The sequence below is a fragment of the Sturnira hondurensis genome, unplaced genomic scaffold (genome assembly GCF_014824575.4).
Source record: "Sturnira hondurensis isolate 20B ecotype Veracruz unplaced genomic scaffold, ASM1482457v3 Scaffold0010128, whole genome shotgun sequence".
Taxonomy (NCBI): Eukaryota; Metazoa; Chordata; class Mammalia; order Chiroptera; family Phyllostomidae; genus Sturnira; species Sturnira hondurensis.
Genome location: NW_028082759.1, coordinates 36,071,783 through 36,090,631, shown reverse-complemented (window position 1 = coordinate 36,090,631; position 18,849 = coordinate 36,071,783). Strand labels below are relative to the sequence as shown.

General features: G+C 44.0%; 1 protein-coding gene across 1 annotated transcript; it reads left to right on the top strand.

Moving 5' to 3' along the window:
- The first annotated feature begins 721 nt into the window (after positions 1-721).
- Positions 722-3,221, top strand: LOC118995586 (40S ribosomal protein S18-like). The gene is made up of 3 exons (XM_037058762.1): positions 722-737; positions 1,186-1,247; positions 2,847-3,221. Exons 1-3 carry the CDS (start codon positions 722-724, stop codon positions 3,219-3,221), a joined length of 453 nt encoding a protein of 150 aa, XP_036914657.1.
- The last annotated feature ends 15,628 nt before the right edge of the window (positions 3,222-18,849 follow it).

Genomic DNA, 18,849 nt, shown 5'->3' with positions numbered 1-18,849 from the left:
AGCTCTAAATCGGAGGGCATTTAATTGGCCTTGTAATTTCCGATCGATTGCCGAATTCGACACATCGAAGGGCACTGGGAGAGAGGGGGTGGAGATGCCACAACCCCGTCGGCCTCGGTGCACAGGAAGGGCCAGCCGCCCCTCCCTCCGGCAGAGGGTGGCGGTCCCCCGGCCCCTCCCCGGCTCGCCCCGCCTGGCCTCACCGCAGCTCCCCGGGAATCCGGAGTGCTTGGGTTCCCCGCAGGCGGTGGGGCGAGGGGGAGGGGAGGTTCTCGGAGGGGAAGCGAGCGACCTTCCCGCTGCAGACCTTCCAGTCTGCTTCTCCGAACGTGTCAGCCCTGAGGGCGGCAAGGGGGGAGAGCGGGTTTGGAGAGGAACAGAATCGAGATTTTTTAAATAACTTTTCTCTTTCTCAGCACCCGACCATTTAAACATTCCCAATCGCCATCTAAATTACGTCTTATCTGTTTTCTTTTTTAAACAGAAACTTCTGCAAACTCCTCTCCTCCTACACTCACCATATAGTAAACATCTTCTGTTGAAGAAAACTATGTCCCACAACATGACTTCAAACCTGTGCATTAAATCAAAGGCGTAGTGTCATGTAAGTAGCTTCTAATTTTTCAATTTTACAAACATCTGTGCTCAACATGGGTGTCAGTCAATGTTTGCCTGCCTCCCGGATTGCTTTTCATTGGAATCCATTTCTAGGTGCGAACTAATGGGTCGGGACACAGGTACCGAAGGGAAATGTTTAAATGGCACCTGGAGTGCTGCCGTTAGCGACAGTGCAGTAGCAGCACAGTGGCAGAGACTTCAGGGGCAGCTATTGTCACTTCTTTCTTCATTTACCCGCCAGCTTTCTCTCCATACCCTCAACAATGATTATTCAGAAGGTCCCTGGGTGGCCACAGGTTTCCCGGTGGGAAGGGCTGACCGGGCCGGGAGACTGGAGTGTGGGGGAGAGTTCTGGAGGGGAAGAGACACAGGCTGGGTCTAGATCCAGTTTAAGGACACTGGTCCCTCCATGGTGACATCGTGGGCCCGGCCCCGCCCCATCCCCCTGCATGGGCGTGGCATGGGGGGTCGTGACAATGGCTGTGATGACAGGTGGCCCTCCCCTAAGCTGCTAGCCTCGGGGGTGCGCAGTCTCCCTCTCCCTCCTTTTCTCCTTTCCTTCCCTAGTCCCACGCCTTCGGACCTCCTCCCCTCGCCCCCACCCGAGGCTACCGGGGCGGCCCGCCCGGGTGAGTGGGCAGCCCAGCTGTTGCAAAGGCTGGCCTGGGGCTAGAGAGGGGTCGGGAGAGCGCGCTGCAGACTCGTGCATGCTGCAGAGAGAACCGAGGCTCCCTCGCGCCCCAGGTTGGAGCTGCGGTTCCGGGCTGAGCCCTGGCCCAGCGCCCTAACCCTGGAGGCTAGGCCAGCTCTTCTCGCTCTTCGGGGCCGCCTAGTTGCAGCTAGAGACCGGCCTTCTAAGGAAAGGGGTTCTCTACCTGCATACTAAATAGGGCGACCCGTTTCTTCTGGTGGTCTTTTTCTTTTTGCTGCAACCGTCCTGGACCTCAAAGGTAGAGAGTCTCTTGGTGGGGCCAGGCTGAATTCAGCAAGGCATCCAAACCCGGCAGGAGCCTTGTCTGGCGATCCTCCTCTTTCTGTTTCCCCCGCTGGTCAGGGAGTGAAAGGGTGAAGCCTTAAGCCCTAGCTTGATGCAGACCCTTCACTTGGCATTCTGTGGTCTTTCCATTACTCACTCACTTGTCTTAAGTCTGGTTCCTGTGTATACTCTTCACTACTATTTAAACGTCTTGAGTACAACAGAGTAAGTCTTATACTTCTTTGTTAGTTCACTGATAGATGAGTATGCGTATAATACATTTCTTGACATACCAAATATATGTTTTTAGCATATAACCTGCCTACTACTGTTTGGGCAAGAGAGGAAACTGGGACTAAAACAGTGATATGGCAATAGGCTGCCTCTCCTGCCCAAGGCCCTTTGAACCATTTGTAAGGGAAATGTCCCCCAAAAATGTGGGGCCGGGAGACTTGTGGGTAGATAACCTTGTCTACCTGGACAACTGTTTCACCTAGAGCTAAATTCCACACCCTTTCAGTCTCAGTTTAACTTCTCCTCAGGGAAGAAAACGCTGACGTTTCCCCACAAAATTAGAAAATGTTAATTCTCAGGAATGCAAAGCATTGCATTGATTGATTCAAGCAAGCATTGAATGGATTGATTGAAATGGGTAATCCTCCCCCCGGCTGGTGTGGCTCAGTGGATTGAGTGCCAGACAGAACCAAAGGGTCATAGCTTCAGTTTCCAGTCAGGGCATATGCCTGGGTTGTGGGCCAGGTCCCCCAAGCAGGAGGCACATAAGAGGCAACTACACATTGGTGTTTCTCTCCCTCTCTTTCTCCCTCCTTTCCCCTTCTCTAAAAATAAATAACATCTTTTTTTAAAACCCACATGGATGATTCTCAAACACATTTAAAAAAGGAAGAAATGGACAATCCCTCTCTGCTGGTGCAGGAAAGGTGCATTCAGGGGCCAGGGGGCCAGGGACAAGCAGCAGCCAGAACGCAGGGAAACTCTCTGGAAGGCAAACGTGGTGAAGGGAATTTTGGAGACATCAAGGACAGCATTTAAGAAAAGGGGTGAAGTCTCATTAGATCATCATTTGAGAAAGACCGACTCAAGATGTGGAAAGTGGGGAAAGAAAAAACTCAGGCAGTTTGTAAAATCTGAAGGTTTATTATGCTTTTATTATGTTTCTGGAAGAAGGTGTGATAAGGACTAGCACACTAGCACAAAAGCGTGAATTCGGAAAGAAGTGTCTATTTGACAGCCTTTGCCGACACTGCAGCGAAGAGCGAGTGTGAGGACATCCTCAGTGGCATTGAGAAAAGCAGACACCGACCTCAGCAAGAGGGCAGGAGAGCTCACAGGGAACGCAGCGGAATGTGTGATCACCACGGTGCAGAACCCATGCCAGTACAAGATTGCAGACTGGTTCTTGCACAGACAGAATGATGAGAATGATGTAAAGTACACCCTGGTCCTGGCCAATGGTCTGGACAACAAGCTTCATAAAGACCTGGAGTGGCTGAAGAAAACGGGGATCCGCAGAGGGCTTCACCGCTTCTGGGGTCTTGTTGGAGGCCTGCACACCACCACCACAGACCACCAGGGTCGCACTGGGGGTGTGTCCAAGAAGAAATAAATCTGTGGGCCTTGTCTGTGGATAAGTAGTTTATATACCTAAAAAGAAAAGAAAAATCCTAAGTCAGCAAGTGACCAAACAGATAGACAATGATTAATTCCAGAGATAAAAAGAAATGATACATAAAAAGAAAAGGGCACTGTAGCCAGTACACTATTTAGCTCAGCTGGGAATGATACTTAAAGCCATAATGACAATGGCTAATATTGGTTAAACTGAAAGGACCGTACGATTACACAGGGATTGGCAAAAGTAGATTTACAGTTGTTCACGTGGAACAAGACAATACTTAATAAATAAAAAACTCAAGACGACTCTGTGTTTCTTGCACTCACAACTGTAAACCTGCGTCTGCCCTCTCCTGTATTGGGAGGGGAGGGAAGGGGACGATGCCCGTGGGCCCTGGAGGTGAGAGAGCCTCCTCTTCCAGCAGGGAGACAATGGGTAGCAGTTAAATCTGAAAAGAAAAGAAATGCCGACAGGTAGGTGTGAAAGAGCAACCTAAGGGCAGCTGTTGTTTACGGTTCTCTTGGGGAGACGAGGAATCAGCAGAGGGGAAGGCCAGGGCCAGGGCCCGTTACAAACCCTGCAAAACTTCGTGAGTTTCAAAAGTTTTTATTTGGAAATGTTTGAAGCCTCACAACAAGTTGCAGAAGTGCTAGAGTTCCCATGTACCCTTATCCCATCCCATCCCCGTTATAATATCTTACGTAATGACAGAACATGATCAGACCCAAGCAACTGACACTGTTATAATGCTATTCACAGAACTTCAAAGATCACTTTCAGGAACTATTTTGTTTTGAATAAACATTAAGGAGAAAGGTCTAGAGCGTACTTTGCTCTAAAATGTATTGGTATAAAGTTATAGAAACCATTCTCATAATTTAAAAATCTCCTTGGTATCTGAATTATGTCTATTTTCTGTTCCTGTTATTTATGTCTCCTTCATTCTCATTCTCTTTCCCCCTTCTTATTTTATATCAAGACTTGTTTATTCTTTTATTAGTCTTTTGTTTTATCCATCACTTCTAGTAGCTTTTTAGCTTCCTATGTAAATGATTTTTTGTTTTTATCTTTATTCATCACTTTTTTGGGGGGTGGTAATACTATGTGGTTCTTCTTCCTAGTGCCTTGAGTCGAAACCCTATTGGTTTTCCATCTCGTATCAGGCAAAGGTCTAGCAGGAGACAGGGTTGTTCAAAGAGTTTAATAAAGGAACGACATGCAAAGGCATGGGCACCTGTACCCTACCTGGCCTGAAGGGGGAGAGATGCAGCGACTGCGGTGCAGGGGACGCCTGATGTAATAATGCACTTCTGTCTGACATACGCCAGTGCCGGGGACTCTGCAGGGTGGGGAGCTCTCTGATGCTGTCCACAGGGGCACTTTCTCTGTGCCCACACAGCACGGGGAAGGGGGAGTGTGAACATACAAAAACTGGCAGAAGATATTCAGCACATTTCCCCCTGATAGTCATTTAAGGGTGTGATGTTTCCTTTATTACTTTGGCTGTATTCTTAGTTTTTGACTAGTTTGCAATTTCCTCCTCAAATCAGTAATTTTTTTGGAATAGTAGATAAAAATTTCAAGAAGAATATTTTGGAAGGGCTGTTCCTTTTGTTAATTTCTGATTTGATGAGAGAGAAAAAGCAGTGAGTTTGATAATGAGGTCTAACATTTCCATGAGTATTTCCCAAATTGTGTTTATATCATTTTGGGTGTTTTTTTTTTCCTGTTCCAATAGTCCTGTTCACACTTCACCAGGAGCCGTCATCCTCTAAGTGAGGAGCTGCGAGGGGTCCGGGAGGCAGGGCAATGGATGCTGGTGGCTGATGCCACTCAGGAGGAGCCGGGAGCTCCCGCACCCAGAATTCTAGACCAGCTGAAGTGGAAGGAAGAATGCGTGGTTTTTTATAAACTCACTTTTATGTGTTTGTACTATGTTTAGCTTTAGATGTCATGCTGGTTGGAATTGTTACAAGTGAAAATTTTTACATGGAAAATGCATACTCAGGTGCCCTTTTATAATTTTGTAAACTTATAATATACAATGCGGACATCAAGTGAAATCTAGGCAATAATAATTAAGTTAATTAGAAGTGTGTTTGTTAACAGAGTACAAATTTTATACATATATACTAGTTCAAGCTATAAATCGGGCAAAGTCATCTGTATCCTTCCAATTTAGTCTGTGGGTATTTCTTTTCATTGTAATATTAAAGGAGCTCATAACTGACCTACTTCTGTTAGTCGAGTTTCAATGCTCCAGAAGAATTGCCTTAACATAGTCACCTGCCTTTCCATAAGAGGGGCTTGTTGGTCTGGTTTTACAATATGTCCTTGAATAACTTCCTATAATTTGCTGGGCACATTCCCTCAAACTCCAAATTATAATTTTCTTTCCCATTTTTAGAGGAAATATTCTTTTTTCTGTCTTTTAAAAAATTACAACCTCTATGTAGAAATATTCTTTAGTCTTACTGTGCAATTTAGTTTACTAAATAAGAAACTCCAAATTATTGAAAAAATTTTTTCTAATAGAATTTCAGACAGAAAGGCACTGACCTATCATTCTAAGTAGTTTGGTTAAGAACCTCATTCAATCTTTTTTTGGCTAGGGCCTAAGTTTCAAGAGAACATGCAGTCTTGCCCATTTCTTCCTCATCATCTGCTACACGTTTCTGGTGCCTTTTCCCTGCTGCGCCTCTGAGCAAACACTGGGCACTGACTGAACATATGCTTTAACTCATGCAAAGGGCTTCTTGCTAGAAATTGATTTGTTGAGTTTTAAAATGCCTCTTAGAATAAGAATCCCCATGCAATTTCATCTTGGAGAGAGAGCAATATGTGTGCTTGACATCACCAGGAATGTCCGTATGCTGCATATGTACAATTTTTTGCAGTCATTATATTGAGCGTGCCTCAATTTGAGAGTGTGTCAATTTTGAGAGTGTGACCTTGAGCTGTCATTGCTTTAGAAAGCACGGACTGGTTAGGGCATCCATTAATGTCCAGGAACAAATGCTCCAGCAGAATCCTCCAGGGGGACAGGGGTTTTACTGGTCTCTGGACACAGGAATCCATTTGTTGGAGCGAACGCTGAGTGTGATGAGCTGTAAAACGAAGTTAATGTCTGTGCCAGACCAAACTAGGTGAAAGACCGAGCAAGCGGATAAGATGAAGGCTACATTTCCTTCAGAAGGAAAAATAAGGGCATTTTTTCAGATGCTGTCACGGGAGCTTTTGGTTTGTTTGACAAGGCCCATGTAGAACTCTAAAGAGGAGTATAATCTAAGTAAGACCTCCAAATCAGCGTCTAGGAGGCTCTCATTGTGAAACCTTTAATTGCAGATTGTACTTCATGCAGAGTAGTAGAAGAAACCTGGAGAACACCTTACAGCTCCAAGTATCCTGTAAGTGACAAAGCTATTAACATTGTATTGTGAGTGGTTGTAGTTGAGAATTTCGAAACGGAAGAATTGGAATTTTGTCTTCCATCTGGCATCCTGATTACTGAAGCTGGCATGTAAGGTTTGGGTTTTCTATTTACTAATAGGAGTTAATTTAGTTGAAGTTTGGGGGTATCTTTCTGGATGAGATTCTCTCTGAGTTACTAATAGTTTTTCTATTATTTCTCATGGAAAGTTTCTTCCCAGTTATTTACAGTTGCCCCTCTGTTTTTAAACACAGCATACATTGTATTAGACGAACTGCATTTAAATTTTTCTTCTCACCCCTCCCCACCCCCACTCACTCGTAATTGTTTTGTAAGCAAAGTACTAGCCTTACATACTGCCCAGGATGACCATATAGCTTGGAGACTTTTCAGTTGTTATGTTTAACATTCTACTTCTTTTTACATACTGAGGACCTTACCTCCTATTTTCTTTTTTTCAATATTTTATGTATTTATTTTCAGAGAGAGGGGAAGGGAAGGAGAGAGGGAGAGAAATATCAATGTGTGGTTGCCTCTCATGTGTCCCCCTCTGGGAACTGGCCTGCAACCCAGGCATGTGCCCTGACTGGGAATCGAACTGCGATCCTTTGCTTCACAGGCCTGTGCTCAATCCACTAAGCTACGCCAGCCAGGGCTACCTCCTATTTTCTGACTGGTGTGCTATAAAAATTAAAAGCATAGACAGTACAGAGAGATAAAATCACCTGTATGATTCTGAGCAGGAAACTCAGATGTTTCCTGTTAGTAATTTGAGGAAGATAGATCCTGTCACACAGGTATTTTGGTTGGATTTTATAAGTACTTAAAACAATATTGAGTTCATACACAGTAGTATCTTTTTCACTAACTGTATGACTGATATTATTTAAGTGCTTTAAAAAAAAAAGATTATTTATTTATTTATTTACCTTTAGAGGGGAAGGAGAGAGGGAGAGAAACATCAATGTATGGTTGCCTTTTGTGCATCCCCTGCTGGGAGTTGGCCTGCTGGGAGTTGGCCTGCAGGGAACCAGCCTGCAACCCAGGCATGTGCCCTGACTGGGAATCGAACCGTGATTCTGTGGTTTGCAGGCCTGTGCTCAATCCACTGAGCTACACCAGCCAGGGTTATTTAAGTGCTTTTTGAAAATAGAATTGTAGTTTATTTTTAAAGCTTTAAACATCCTGATCAAAATTTTACCTTCCAAAGGTAATATTTTATGTGCCAGGTCCTGTTCTAAATACTTTATGGTGGATTTGATAATCATCCCTCTTACACAGATGAGGAATTTAATGCATAAGCACAAATACAAGTATTTAAAACATTTATATAGATACAGAATTGGTACTAACCATGTATAACACATATCTTTATTTTTCCCTTGAACACTTGGGCAAGAAAGTACGCATTATTCTCAGCAGACTATGGTAATACTTCATGGAAGTGGCACAGTTTCTTCTCTCTTGCTTGCTATATTTCTATCTTCACATCTTTTTTAAAGGATTTTATTTATTTTTGGACAGAGAGGAAAGGAGAGAGAAAGAGAGGGATAGAAACATCAGTATGTGGTTGACCCTTTCAAGCCCCCTACTGGGGGGCGGGGACCTGGCCCACAACCCAGGCATGTGCCCTGACTGGGAATCGAACCAGCCACCCTTTGGTTCACAGGCCAGTGCTCAATGCATTGAGCCATACCAGCCAGGGTTCTCTTTACATCTTTCAAAACATTTGCACTACACTTTATTTGAAAAACTATACATGTTTCCTTATTAAACAAAATATTTACAGCCATTGCTCAGACTTCTTTTTCTCTGATCAAAGAAGGGTTCTGTTTCGGACTGCAGTTTCAGAAACTACATAGTTTGAACTCATTGCAGCAGCATGCACTTTTTATTGTCATAAAATACATGTAACAAAATTTATTATTTGAACCATTGTTATTACTTTTACTTATTACGTTTAGTTGTGGTAAGACATGCATGACATAAAAGTTAGCCTCTTAACCGTTTGGAAGTGTGTAGTTCAGTGGCATTGAGTGTATTCCCAGCGTAGTAGGGTGACCAGCACCAGCATCACCTTGAGGGCTTTGCAGAACTGAGACTCTACACCCACGAAACACTACTTGTCATTTCTCTCTTTCCCCGTAGCCCCTGGCAACCACCATTCTACTCCTGTCTCTGTGATTTTGACCCCTCTGGGTACCTCCTGTAAATGGAATCATACTATATTTTCCAAAGTGACTGGCTGATTTCACTTTGCATAATGTTTTCAAGGTCCACTCCTATTGCAGCATGTGTCAGGATTTCCTTCCTTTTTAAGTCTGAATAATATTCCATTGTACATATGTACCATACTTTGTTTATCCACTCGTCCATCCGTACTCACTTGGGTGGCCTCTACCTTGTTACTATTGTAAATAATTCTGCCATAATTCTAGGTATACAAATACCTTTTTGAGACCCTGTTTTTAATTTTGGGGGGTCATTCCAACCATTTTTAAGTATGCTACTTAGTGGCACTAAGTACATTCACAATATTGTGCAACCATTACCACCTGCTCCAGAACTTTTTCATCTCCCTCCTGACATTTTAAAGAACACCAATTCCAAGTCAGGCAGGTGTTCCTGGAGATTAACAATGGACAAGATAAAATTCCCCTCATACTAAAAATGCTTGCGAAACAAACACTCCCTGCAAAGCCTTAGCACCAGCCAGTCTTCAATCACCTGCTGCTGGAATGGCTTTGGGCTCCACACCTTCCCATCTGCCCTCGTTTCCTGCACTCCCTCCTCCTCACAGCACACATCCAAAAACGCAAACCTGAGTTCACCACTCCATCACTTAGAGCCCGTTCCCATTGCTCTTAGGAAGTGTCCAAGGACTTGAACATGCAAGCAGAGCCCAGCCTGATCTGGCTTCTGCCGGCCTTTCCAACTTTAAGTGGGATACTTTTTTCCTTTCTTGTAATCCAGGTGCTTTGGTGATTTCCTGTGCCTTTCTGTCTGGCTGAGCTAGCTCCTCCCCCTTTTCCCTTTCTTTCATGCTTCTTGCCAGGTGAACTTTTCTTTAGTTTTCAGCTTAAATGCCTCTTCCTACCACTTCTGTTTCTCCTCCGTATACATTGGTTTGGTCTCCCCTTACCTCGTTCGTAATACAAGGCGTGGGGGAGACACGAGTAAGCAGGTGTGTCTCCTAGCAGCGCTAGGAATGAAAGGGCGGGTGGAGTAGGGAGGTGGCAGCAGCTGTGGTAAGAACACCTGAGAAAGTAGACAAGTGAAGGGCGTGGGTTTGGGGAAGAGATGCGAAGTGGTCAGAACAGTGACTTAGTTGCTCTCATTAGGAAAGTGATTTTAGGTAGGTCACTCAGTTTCTCTAAATCGTAGGTTTTTTTAAAATCTTTAATGGGTTCATAGACCCATCACAGTTTTAACTTGAGGCTCAAACGAGGTAATGGTGTAAAGTGGATGCAGAGTGGTAGGACAAGTTGGGCGTACTCTCAGGTCTTTTTGGTAGCCATCTGGGGATCAGGGCCTGGCTTGAGGCTGGCTCTGTGGATTTGGGGGGTCTCAACATATAGGTGATACTTAAAACCAGAAGACAGCCTGAGGTTGTCAAGGAGATGTGGAGAGATGTGTGTAAGAGAGGTCCAAGGCTGGGCCACAGGACGTTGGTATTCACTCAGATATTGGTATTCACTCTGGATGCGCCAAAATGGGCGCCCAGCCCTGCATGGCGCATGGCAGGCATCCTATGCATTCTACATGTGGACATACGGATAAAATAACCAGACTTCTGATGGAATCTTAGTCATCTTTATTTCCCCAAATTCTGGCCTTTGGGAGAAAAGAAAGAAAAACATTTCCCAGTAGCCCATCCCAGAGCTGAGTCCTAGTATTGAGTACAGAGACCAACTGAAAAAGAATTGCTTGTGTTAAAAAGTCCTTTCCAGCTTTCAATATGCCTTGCTGCTGCTCTCTTTCCTTTCTCCCAACGCCGTCCCTCCGGAATGAGTATTCTTAGGCCAGTGATCAGGGGAGGAAGAAGCAAAGTGAGACAACAGTTATCCAAACCCTACCATCTCTTCCACCATATACTTAAAACTGAACCGCCCAATGCAGACTGAAGTACCACATTCCTAAGCCACTTTAACAGAGGTCTGACTGGGTGGGAAGGTGCAAGCCCCAAGGATTTATTTAAGGTGACTGCGGTGATCATTAAAAGAGACTTCCTCTTGAGGCCCCAGGATGGCTTTATACCTGGAACAATGGCCACAGTGCACTTGGGATGGCTGAGAGTGGCTCCTTTCTCTTATTAAGCTGTTGCAAAGCTGCATAACAATAGAAGTGAAGGATCCAGAAAATAATTCCTTCAGGACCACCCAAGGTCATATAATCCCTAGAAAGTCTTTGCACCCAGGGGTACCTGCAGTTCAGGTTGAAGACTTGACCTTGGGAGGGGTCTGTGGGGGGCAGAATTTTCAATCCTCCTGGGAACCTCCATATCCACTTTCTGGTCACAAAGAAAGAGGCTGACTCTATTTTTTAAAATTTATTCTTATTTTATTTATTTATCTGAGAGAGAGAGAGAGAGAGAGATACATCAATTTATAGTTCCGCTTACCCATACATTTATTGGTTGATTCTTGTATGTGCCCTGACCAGGGATCAAACCCGAAACTTTGGTGTACAGAGACAACACTTTAACCAACTGAGCTACCCTGCCAGGGCTGAGGCTGACTCTCATTTTAAAGATGCACCAACCAGGGTGCCGACAGAAGTTCTGGAACTAGCATACGGTCACACAGTTGCTTGTGGCAGAGCAACCGTATGGGCTTGTCGGTTGGACACCAGAGTCTACCCCCCTTGCCCTCACTTCTGCTCCTGCTATTATTCTGCCTACACCCTACTGTCCAACAATCCCAAAGTCTCAGCTGTTTCCAGAGCTCTTTTGGAACTATTTTTGTAAGACACCATTTTTGTAAGGTTGGTAGGTACAATCCTCACTTAGTAATTTGCAACAGAGAGGTAGTGGCGGTGGTCAGGGAAGTCTTTCTGGAGGAAGTGACGCCTACACTGAGTCTTCAAGGGAAAGCAAGAATTAGCCACACAAAGGAGAAGGGGAAACTTTCCAGATTGGGGGAATCGTATGGTCAAAGGGGAGGCAAAAATAAAAACATATTGATGAAGGCAAGGGAGTCTAAGCAGTTTCAGAGATGGAGGGTAAAGGGGGAGCTTGGGAGAGGGGAAGACATGGAAATGAGGAATTGGGCAGGGGACTTATAAACTGAACCTCGGAGTATGAAATCACAGAAGAGTTTTAAAGAATGACTCTGGATCGATGCTGTAGATGGTCTTGATGGCCCCGTGGACGGGTGCTGAGGAGGCTGGAAGCTTGGAGAATGGGGAGAGCATCTGGAGGAGGTGAGAGTGTGGGTGGGCCGATCAGAATTGTGAATCCTTCTAACGACGGCCATCTTCAGCCGAAGCGACTGGGCGCAGTGCTTTGTGCCTGCAAGGGAGGAGAGCAGCTCACAGATGAATAAAAGTGAATGGTCCTGCTCTGACTGGTGTGGCTCAGTTGGTCGGGCATCATCCTGCAAAGCACAAGGTCACAGGTTAGACTCCAGGTCTGGACCCATGCCTGGGCTGCGGTTTCGGCCTCCAAATGGGGTGCATACAAGAAACAACTGATCATTGTTTCTCTCTCACATTGATGTTTCTCTCCCCCTCTCTCTTCCTCCCTTCCCCTCTCTCCAAAAATAAATATATACCATCTTGAAAAAAGTTGAATTCACTCTCAGGATCGCCAGTCTTTTATGAAGAGCTTTTCTGTTGCTTTGTCAAAGTCAAAAAATTGTGTTTGGAAATGCAACATTCTTTCTGCCATCTTCAGTATTTGAAGGAAGGGATGGAGCTTTGGAAATTCACTCTGGAATTTTAGAGGATGCTTGGGTTCCTTGGGCATCTACAGAAGTCAGTTTCTCAAATGAAAATGTGGAGGAGGTTTGTGTTGCTGGTTTCTTTGCTGGCCATTCACAGATATCTAAGTGTTCAGTGCTTCTTTGATATTAATCTTGTATTTTTTAAATTTTTGTATTTCTTTAAAGATTTCATCTATTTATTCTCAAACAGGGGAAGGGCATGGTGAAGAGAAGGAGAGAAACATCAATGTGTGGTTGCCTCTTGTGCACCCCCAGCTGGGGACCTGGCCTGCAACCCAGGCATGTGCCCTGACTGGGAATCGAACTGGCAACCCTTTGGTTCTCAGGCTGGCGCTCAATCCACTGAACCACACCAGCCAGGGCTCTTGTACTTTTTTTTTTAACTAATGCTCTGTTATTCTTAATATCAGATTTTATTTTTGTTGTTATATACCTTCTTAATGCTCAATGACAATTTTTACTGGGTTTTAGAGAGGAGTTTAATTAAAAAGAGAAAAAGTATTGTGGAGTGGGAATGTTAATCCTCATGTGATCTTGGTCTGTCTTCAAGTTACCTTGCCTGAATCACAGGATTATTACTTGGGTTGAAGTTTGTCTTTTCCTAACTCCCACATTTCACATTAAAAGGTCAGTTTGTTGAATTTAATTTTGTGGGTTCTAGAATTGTGTTTAAGACATGACTCATTTCATGTCTTGGAGGTGAAGTAGGGCTCAATTTGCAGAGTAGCGGGCCTGATTTTGTGTTTTAGTTTAAAACAGTACAAATGCACAAATACAGGTGGATCAAAGGATATAGACAATTTATTGCTACATTATCTCTGAAAGACACACAGAACATTTGTGATACGGGTTAAGTTCCTGGGGGACAATTGGTTGGGGAAAACAAGGAGGGGGTGGGAAGGAGGTATTACTTTTTCACTGTCCACTCTTGTGATGTCTGAGCTTTTGCCTGTGTATCTGCAAATCTATTGACTTTGTTTAGTAAAGAAAAGAACTGGGGACAGAAAGGAGACAGAGTATTTAATTTACGATAATTTTCTTAAGTTGGCAGTAAAGGGAAGGCAGCCTGAGATGACAGAGGAGCCGTGGGGTGGGGGGCGAGGCCAGGCGCAGGGGGCCCAGCTCCGCCCCTGCCCAGCGGACCTGGGGCAGGTATGCCCTTTCTCAGAGGCTTTCACTTTGCAAAGTGGAAAGAGCTCTGCTGAGAAAGAGAGACTGTAAACACAGACAATGTATTGTAGTTCAACCTATTGGCACGTGCAAAATGAGAATAATTTTAAATTGAAGGCAAAATGTAGTCTATTTCCTAAACTTCAGAATTTCATGTGATTTGGGGGGAAATTGGAGGGTTGAAACTACACCAGGCTCTGAAAGTGATGGAAGGAAATAAAACTGATACCAAGCCACGAACCCATCTTGCTGGAAGGGGATGTTGTTTTCCCCTAGATCTCTATAACCTGAAAAATGGGTTGACATCAGTCATATTTCTGGACCAGGAGCATTAGCATCACCCGGGACTTTATGAGAAATGCAAATTCTCTGGCCCCACTCCAGCCGACTGATGGGAAGACTCTGAGTGGGGGGCCACTCTTCATCGGTGGGTAGATGGCTAAAAAAAAATGTGTGCATTGCGGGGGCGGTGTGTGTTTAAAAGAAGGAGGTGACCGCATGGATGAACCATAAGGGCAGTATGCTAAGTGAAGTTAGTCAGAGAAAGTCAAATACTGTATGGTATATTATGTCATAAAGATATACTATCAACATGAATTTCACTTGTGAGTTTTTAAACTTTTGAATGTGGTGGCCAGAAAATGTAAACTATTTATACTGAATAGTGCTGGTCTAGAATAGTGGCATACTCCCTCAGTGTTAGAGAACTCCCTTCTCACTTGGGACTTGAAGAAGAGTGTCTCGTTACAAATGTGGTCGGTTTCCTGCAGAGAAGGAAAATGGTATCATCGTTATCATTGTCAATCATCATATTCTTTCTCTGGCCACCAGGGAGCGACACCTGATACCCTGGGCAATAAAGGCATTAAGAAAATTTAAGGTCCCCAGATAGTGCCACCAAATTGTAGTGTTGCCCCAGCTAAAGTGGCTATGACTGGAGAGGGTGTATGGTCTTCATAAGTTTGTTACTATAGGTTTGTATTCTGATCCGGCTGCATTAAAAAGTAAGATGAGAAAAAAAAAGATGGTTAAAAAAACAGTAGACACTCTGTCTTGAAATAAAATAGCCTCCTTAGTTTGCCCTTGCTCTGTTTAGCATCAGTGCCTTATTGATCCGAATGAGGAAGTTAATAAGTTTGGGGCTAATTAATCAGGTGGGTAGGGACTGGAACTGCACCACAAGCCTTAATCAAGCCATCAAAGCTCACAGGCCATGAAGAAGGTAATTAAAGGGAAAGGATGCCTGTCCCCCAGTAACAGGGAACCAGGAGAGGACAAGAGGGAGATAGAGAACCTCCATCTTCCTTTGTACGCTTTCCTGATGTAAATCAGACCCAATGACCAGAGCACATTGCTCAGCTTCCTATCAGAGAATTGATTGAATGCACTTATAAATCGTCTCATTGGGTAATTTACTCGCCCTAGACCAAATGTCAATGAAACTCTACTCGTTTATAACAAAGTTTGTCTTTGCCAGATTCCACAGCAATGAGTTCTTTTAGGATAACCTGCAGTTGTCATTAATGACTGCAGCAATTCTGATTTATAAGCAACAGATAATTCAGTAGTTGATTATTCAACAGATATTGAGAACCTGTGCTTTTAAACATTGTGCCAGACACTGTACCATGGACCTTATAAACTGTAGAGAGCCCTTTATTCAGGTAAATTATACCGTATGGCAAAGGCTGAAGAGTCTTGGGAAATATTTCCTAATCCCTGGGCCTCCCTCGGTCTGTCCCTACCCCACTCCAACCCCTCAGGATAATTCACTATGAATAAGGACTGTGTAGGGAGGAGGCTGAGAGGAGGGAGAAGATGCGAAGTGGAGGCAGAGATCACTGTGTGTGATCAAGACACCACTGGGCATGGATTGGGTTCTCTTGGCCTGAAGAGAGTGACTGAGCTCCAAAGAAGCTGACATTTGCAGCCCTTCACACTGGGTTTGATCTTACAGTCTAAGGAGGGTATCAGCAGAGCACCACTGTACTTTGGGGGCTAAGCCAGGATCCTAAGAGAAGAGTTCACTGCATTTAGAAACCAGAAAACCTTGTGTTCTTGTCAAAAGAGCATTAAGGTGGAATGGAGACCGCAGAAGCCAGATCACAGGGGTAGAACGCAAGCCCCATCTTTCTGGTTCTCCCCTACCTCTTTCAAAATTCTTCTCCTTCCTCTTTCAGGACCTCTGAGGTCTGTGCCGGCCTGTTGAACTGATTAACGTCTGAATGTTCTATGTTTTTTATGTCCCAAGTCAAGTCTCTGATTCTTTGAGTTCCTCTAGTGTTTAGTACCTCTTATTAGCATGTGAATGAGAAGTATCTCTAAATTAATTCATCTATTCAGTACAGTGTAATTTCCCCAGATTAGCTGGGAAAATCCTGAAAATAACTAAAAGGAATAAGGGAGTCTTAGCCTTAACAGATATTAAAATGTTTCATAAAATTACAATAACTAAAACAGTGTGGTATTGATACCTGAATGTATGAATCAAGAATATGCCGATTTTGCCCTGGTCAGGTAGCTCAGTTGGTTAGAGTTTTGTCCCCATATGCCAAGGTTGTGGGTTTGATCCCAGTCACATACATATAAGAAGCAACGAATGAATGCATAAATAAGAGGAGCGACAAATTGATGTTTCTCTCTAAAATCAACAAAGTATACACACAGATTTTTATTATATTAAATTTTATAAAACATCACTGTTCAATGCAAATCAATAAAAATTTATGTTGTGATTTATATTGCATATTAAAGCAAAATATATGACATAAATATAGACCAGTGGTACAGAAGAGGAAGTACAAAGATATAGCAGAATTTATTTGAGAGTTTAGTATGGTATAAGATGAAGGGGACATATTAAATTACCAAGGTAGAATACAATTTAGTCAAAAATGATATTGGAGTAAATATCTAGCCTTCTCACCAAAAATTAAAGTCCAGATGGAGACAGGCATATATATACAGGGGTGATCATTACTATGTTATTTGTGATAGAAAAAGTTGCAAAACAACCTAAAATCTGTACAACGGATTTAAATAATTTACTGTACTGGCTGGTGTGGCTCAGTGGATTGAGTGCCAGCCTGTGAACCAAAAGGTCGCCAGTTTGATTCCCAGGCAGGGCACAAGCTTGAGTTGTGGGTCAGGTCCCCAGGTGGGGGCTGCAAGAGGCAACTGGTCTATGTTTCTCTCCCTCTCTTTCTCCCCAACTTCTCCTCTCTCTAAAGATAAAATCTTAAATCCTGGGTAAACTGTGTGACTTATGGGCAAATATCCTTCTTGAGTACACATTTTCTTTAATAGGAATAATCATCCCTGACTTTTAGGTTTATTTTGAAAGTGAAATAATTAAATTAATATTTGTGTACAATTGATAGCATAATACCTGACCCTTAATGTGAGCTGATTAAGTGCAGGCTGGCCTCCATTTCAAGTAACTCTTTCATGGTCCTCTCTCTCTGTTTTAGAGGACTTACCTCTCTACCCTGTTTTAGAGATTTCTTCCTGATGTGCCTGTGACCTTCACCTTCTGAAATCAGATAAGATATGGGAATTTTTTCCTCAATCTTTCATATCTCTCTCTTTACTCTTCCTGGTCTGGCTCAGATTCCATGGGGATTCGCTAAGCCCTCTCCTGCCAAATCTTTTGACCATTTGTCCTTTTGTCACCAGGCAAACCCAAACACCCATCACCCAGTTCTGCCTCCTGCCTCCTCGCCCCGGGCCGATGGCCAGTACCTGAGGACCTGTCCGAGTCTAGGTGTCCAGCCCAAGGTGCACCCTCAGTACAGCCTGGGGGGGGGCTTTCTTTGCCCTGGGAGCTTGTTTTGCCGTTCAGGACAGTGGTTACTTCAACCCCCCACTCTCTGAATACTTTTCTGATCCTTCTAATGCTGTCAGCAAATTTACCTCATCTCCAGCTTCACAGAGAAAATAGGAGCCATCAGAAGAGAATGCTGTCAAATTCTGTTCTGTGCCATGCTTAAACTACAAAACAAGGGAAAATATGCCCTTTATTCTATCAAAAACCCATGCTCTGGATTAGCTTTTTCCACAGCTTCCTCCTTCCTCAGAATCAGTCAAGACTTCATCCTCCTTGCCATCAGACATTCTCTAATCTCCCTATCTCAAACCACAGGGATAGTAACATTGTTACCATTAATAGCAAGAACCTCCTCACCATCAAGAGCCCTAAATCCTCCCTCTAAACCATAAAACAGCACACTTCAGACTTTCCCTAGGCTATCTCCCTTCTCCAGCTATCACCACATACTCTCCACTCCCTTTCAGGACCAAATGTTCAGAATTTGCACATTCACTGTTTCTACCTCCACAGCTCCCCCCACCCCCCCTACCCCGACCTGGCTTCTGCTCCCTCCACTCCACACAAAGGTTCTTCTTCCTTTGTGTGGAAGAGAGAAACCATCTTCTTCTAGTCTTTCCCCTGCCTCTCAGCATCTGCCGAACTCTGTCCTACCCAGACCTCGGTTCCCATTGTGCACACTTCCCAGGGACACGCTTGCCCAAATCTAGGGTTCCCCCCACTGTTTGCTCGTGAGTCTCTCATCTATACCTTCAGCCCAAACCTCTCTCCTGAACTTTGGTACATCTGGCCACTCATTCATTAAACAATTATTTATTGAGCCCTTACTATGGGCCTGGGTACATAGAAGGCAAACAAGATTTGACTCTACTGTTTCCTCTCTAAAGTAAATGTTCAGAAATGTAATCATATTTCCCTTTAAATCTCATCTCTTACGGGATCTCTGCACACCACCGTCGGGCACAACCAACTGTTCAAATACATCCAAACCAAAGTCTGTGTGTGACTTTCTTCAGAAGCTGGTTAATCACCAAGAACTATTTGACCTCTTGAGTCTCTTTCTTTTAGTTTTTTTAAATCCTCACCCTAGGATGTGTTTATTGATTTCCAGAGAGAGAGGAACACCAATCACTTGCCTCCCATACCCACCCTGACCAGGGATCAAACCTGCGACCTACGTCTGTGCCCTGGCCAGGGATGGGACCTGCACCTTTTGGTGTATGGACCAATGATCCACCAACGAAACTACCA

Bases quoted from the DNA above. Each gene is read 5' to 3' on its own strand.
- LOC118995586 (XM_037058762.1), top strand. The intron at 1,248-2,846 runs GTGAGTGGGCAG...TCTATTTGACAG, and splicing joins TACCGGGGCGGCCCGCCCGG to CCTTTGCCGACACTGCAGCG.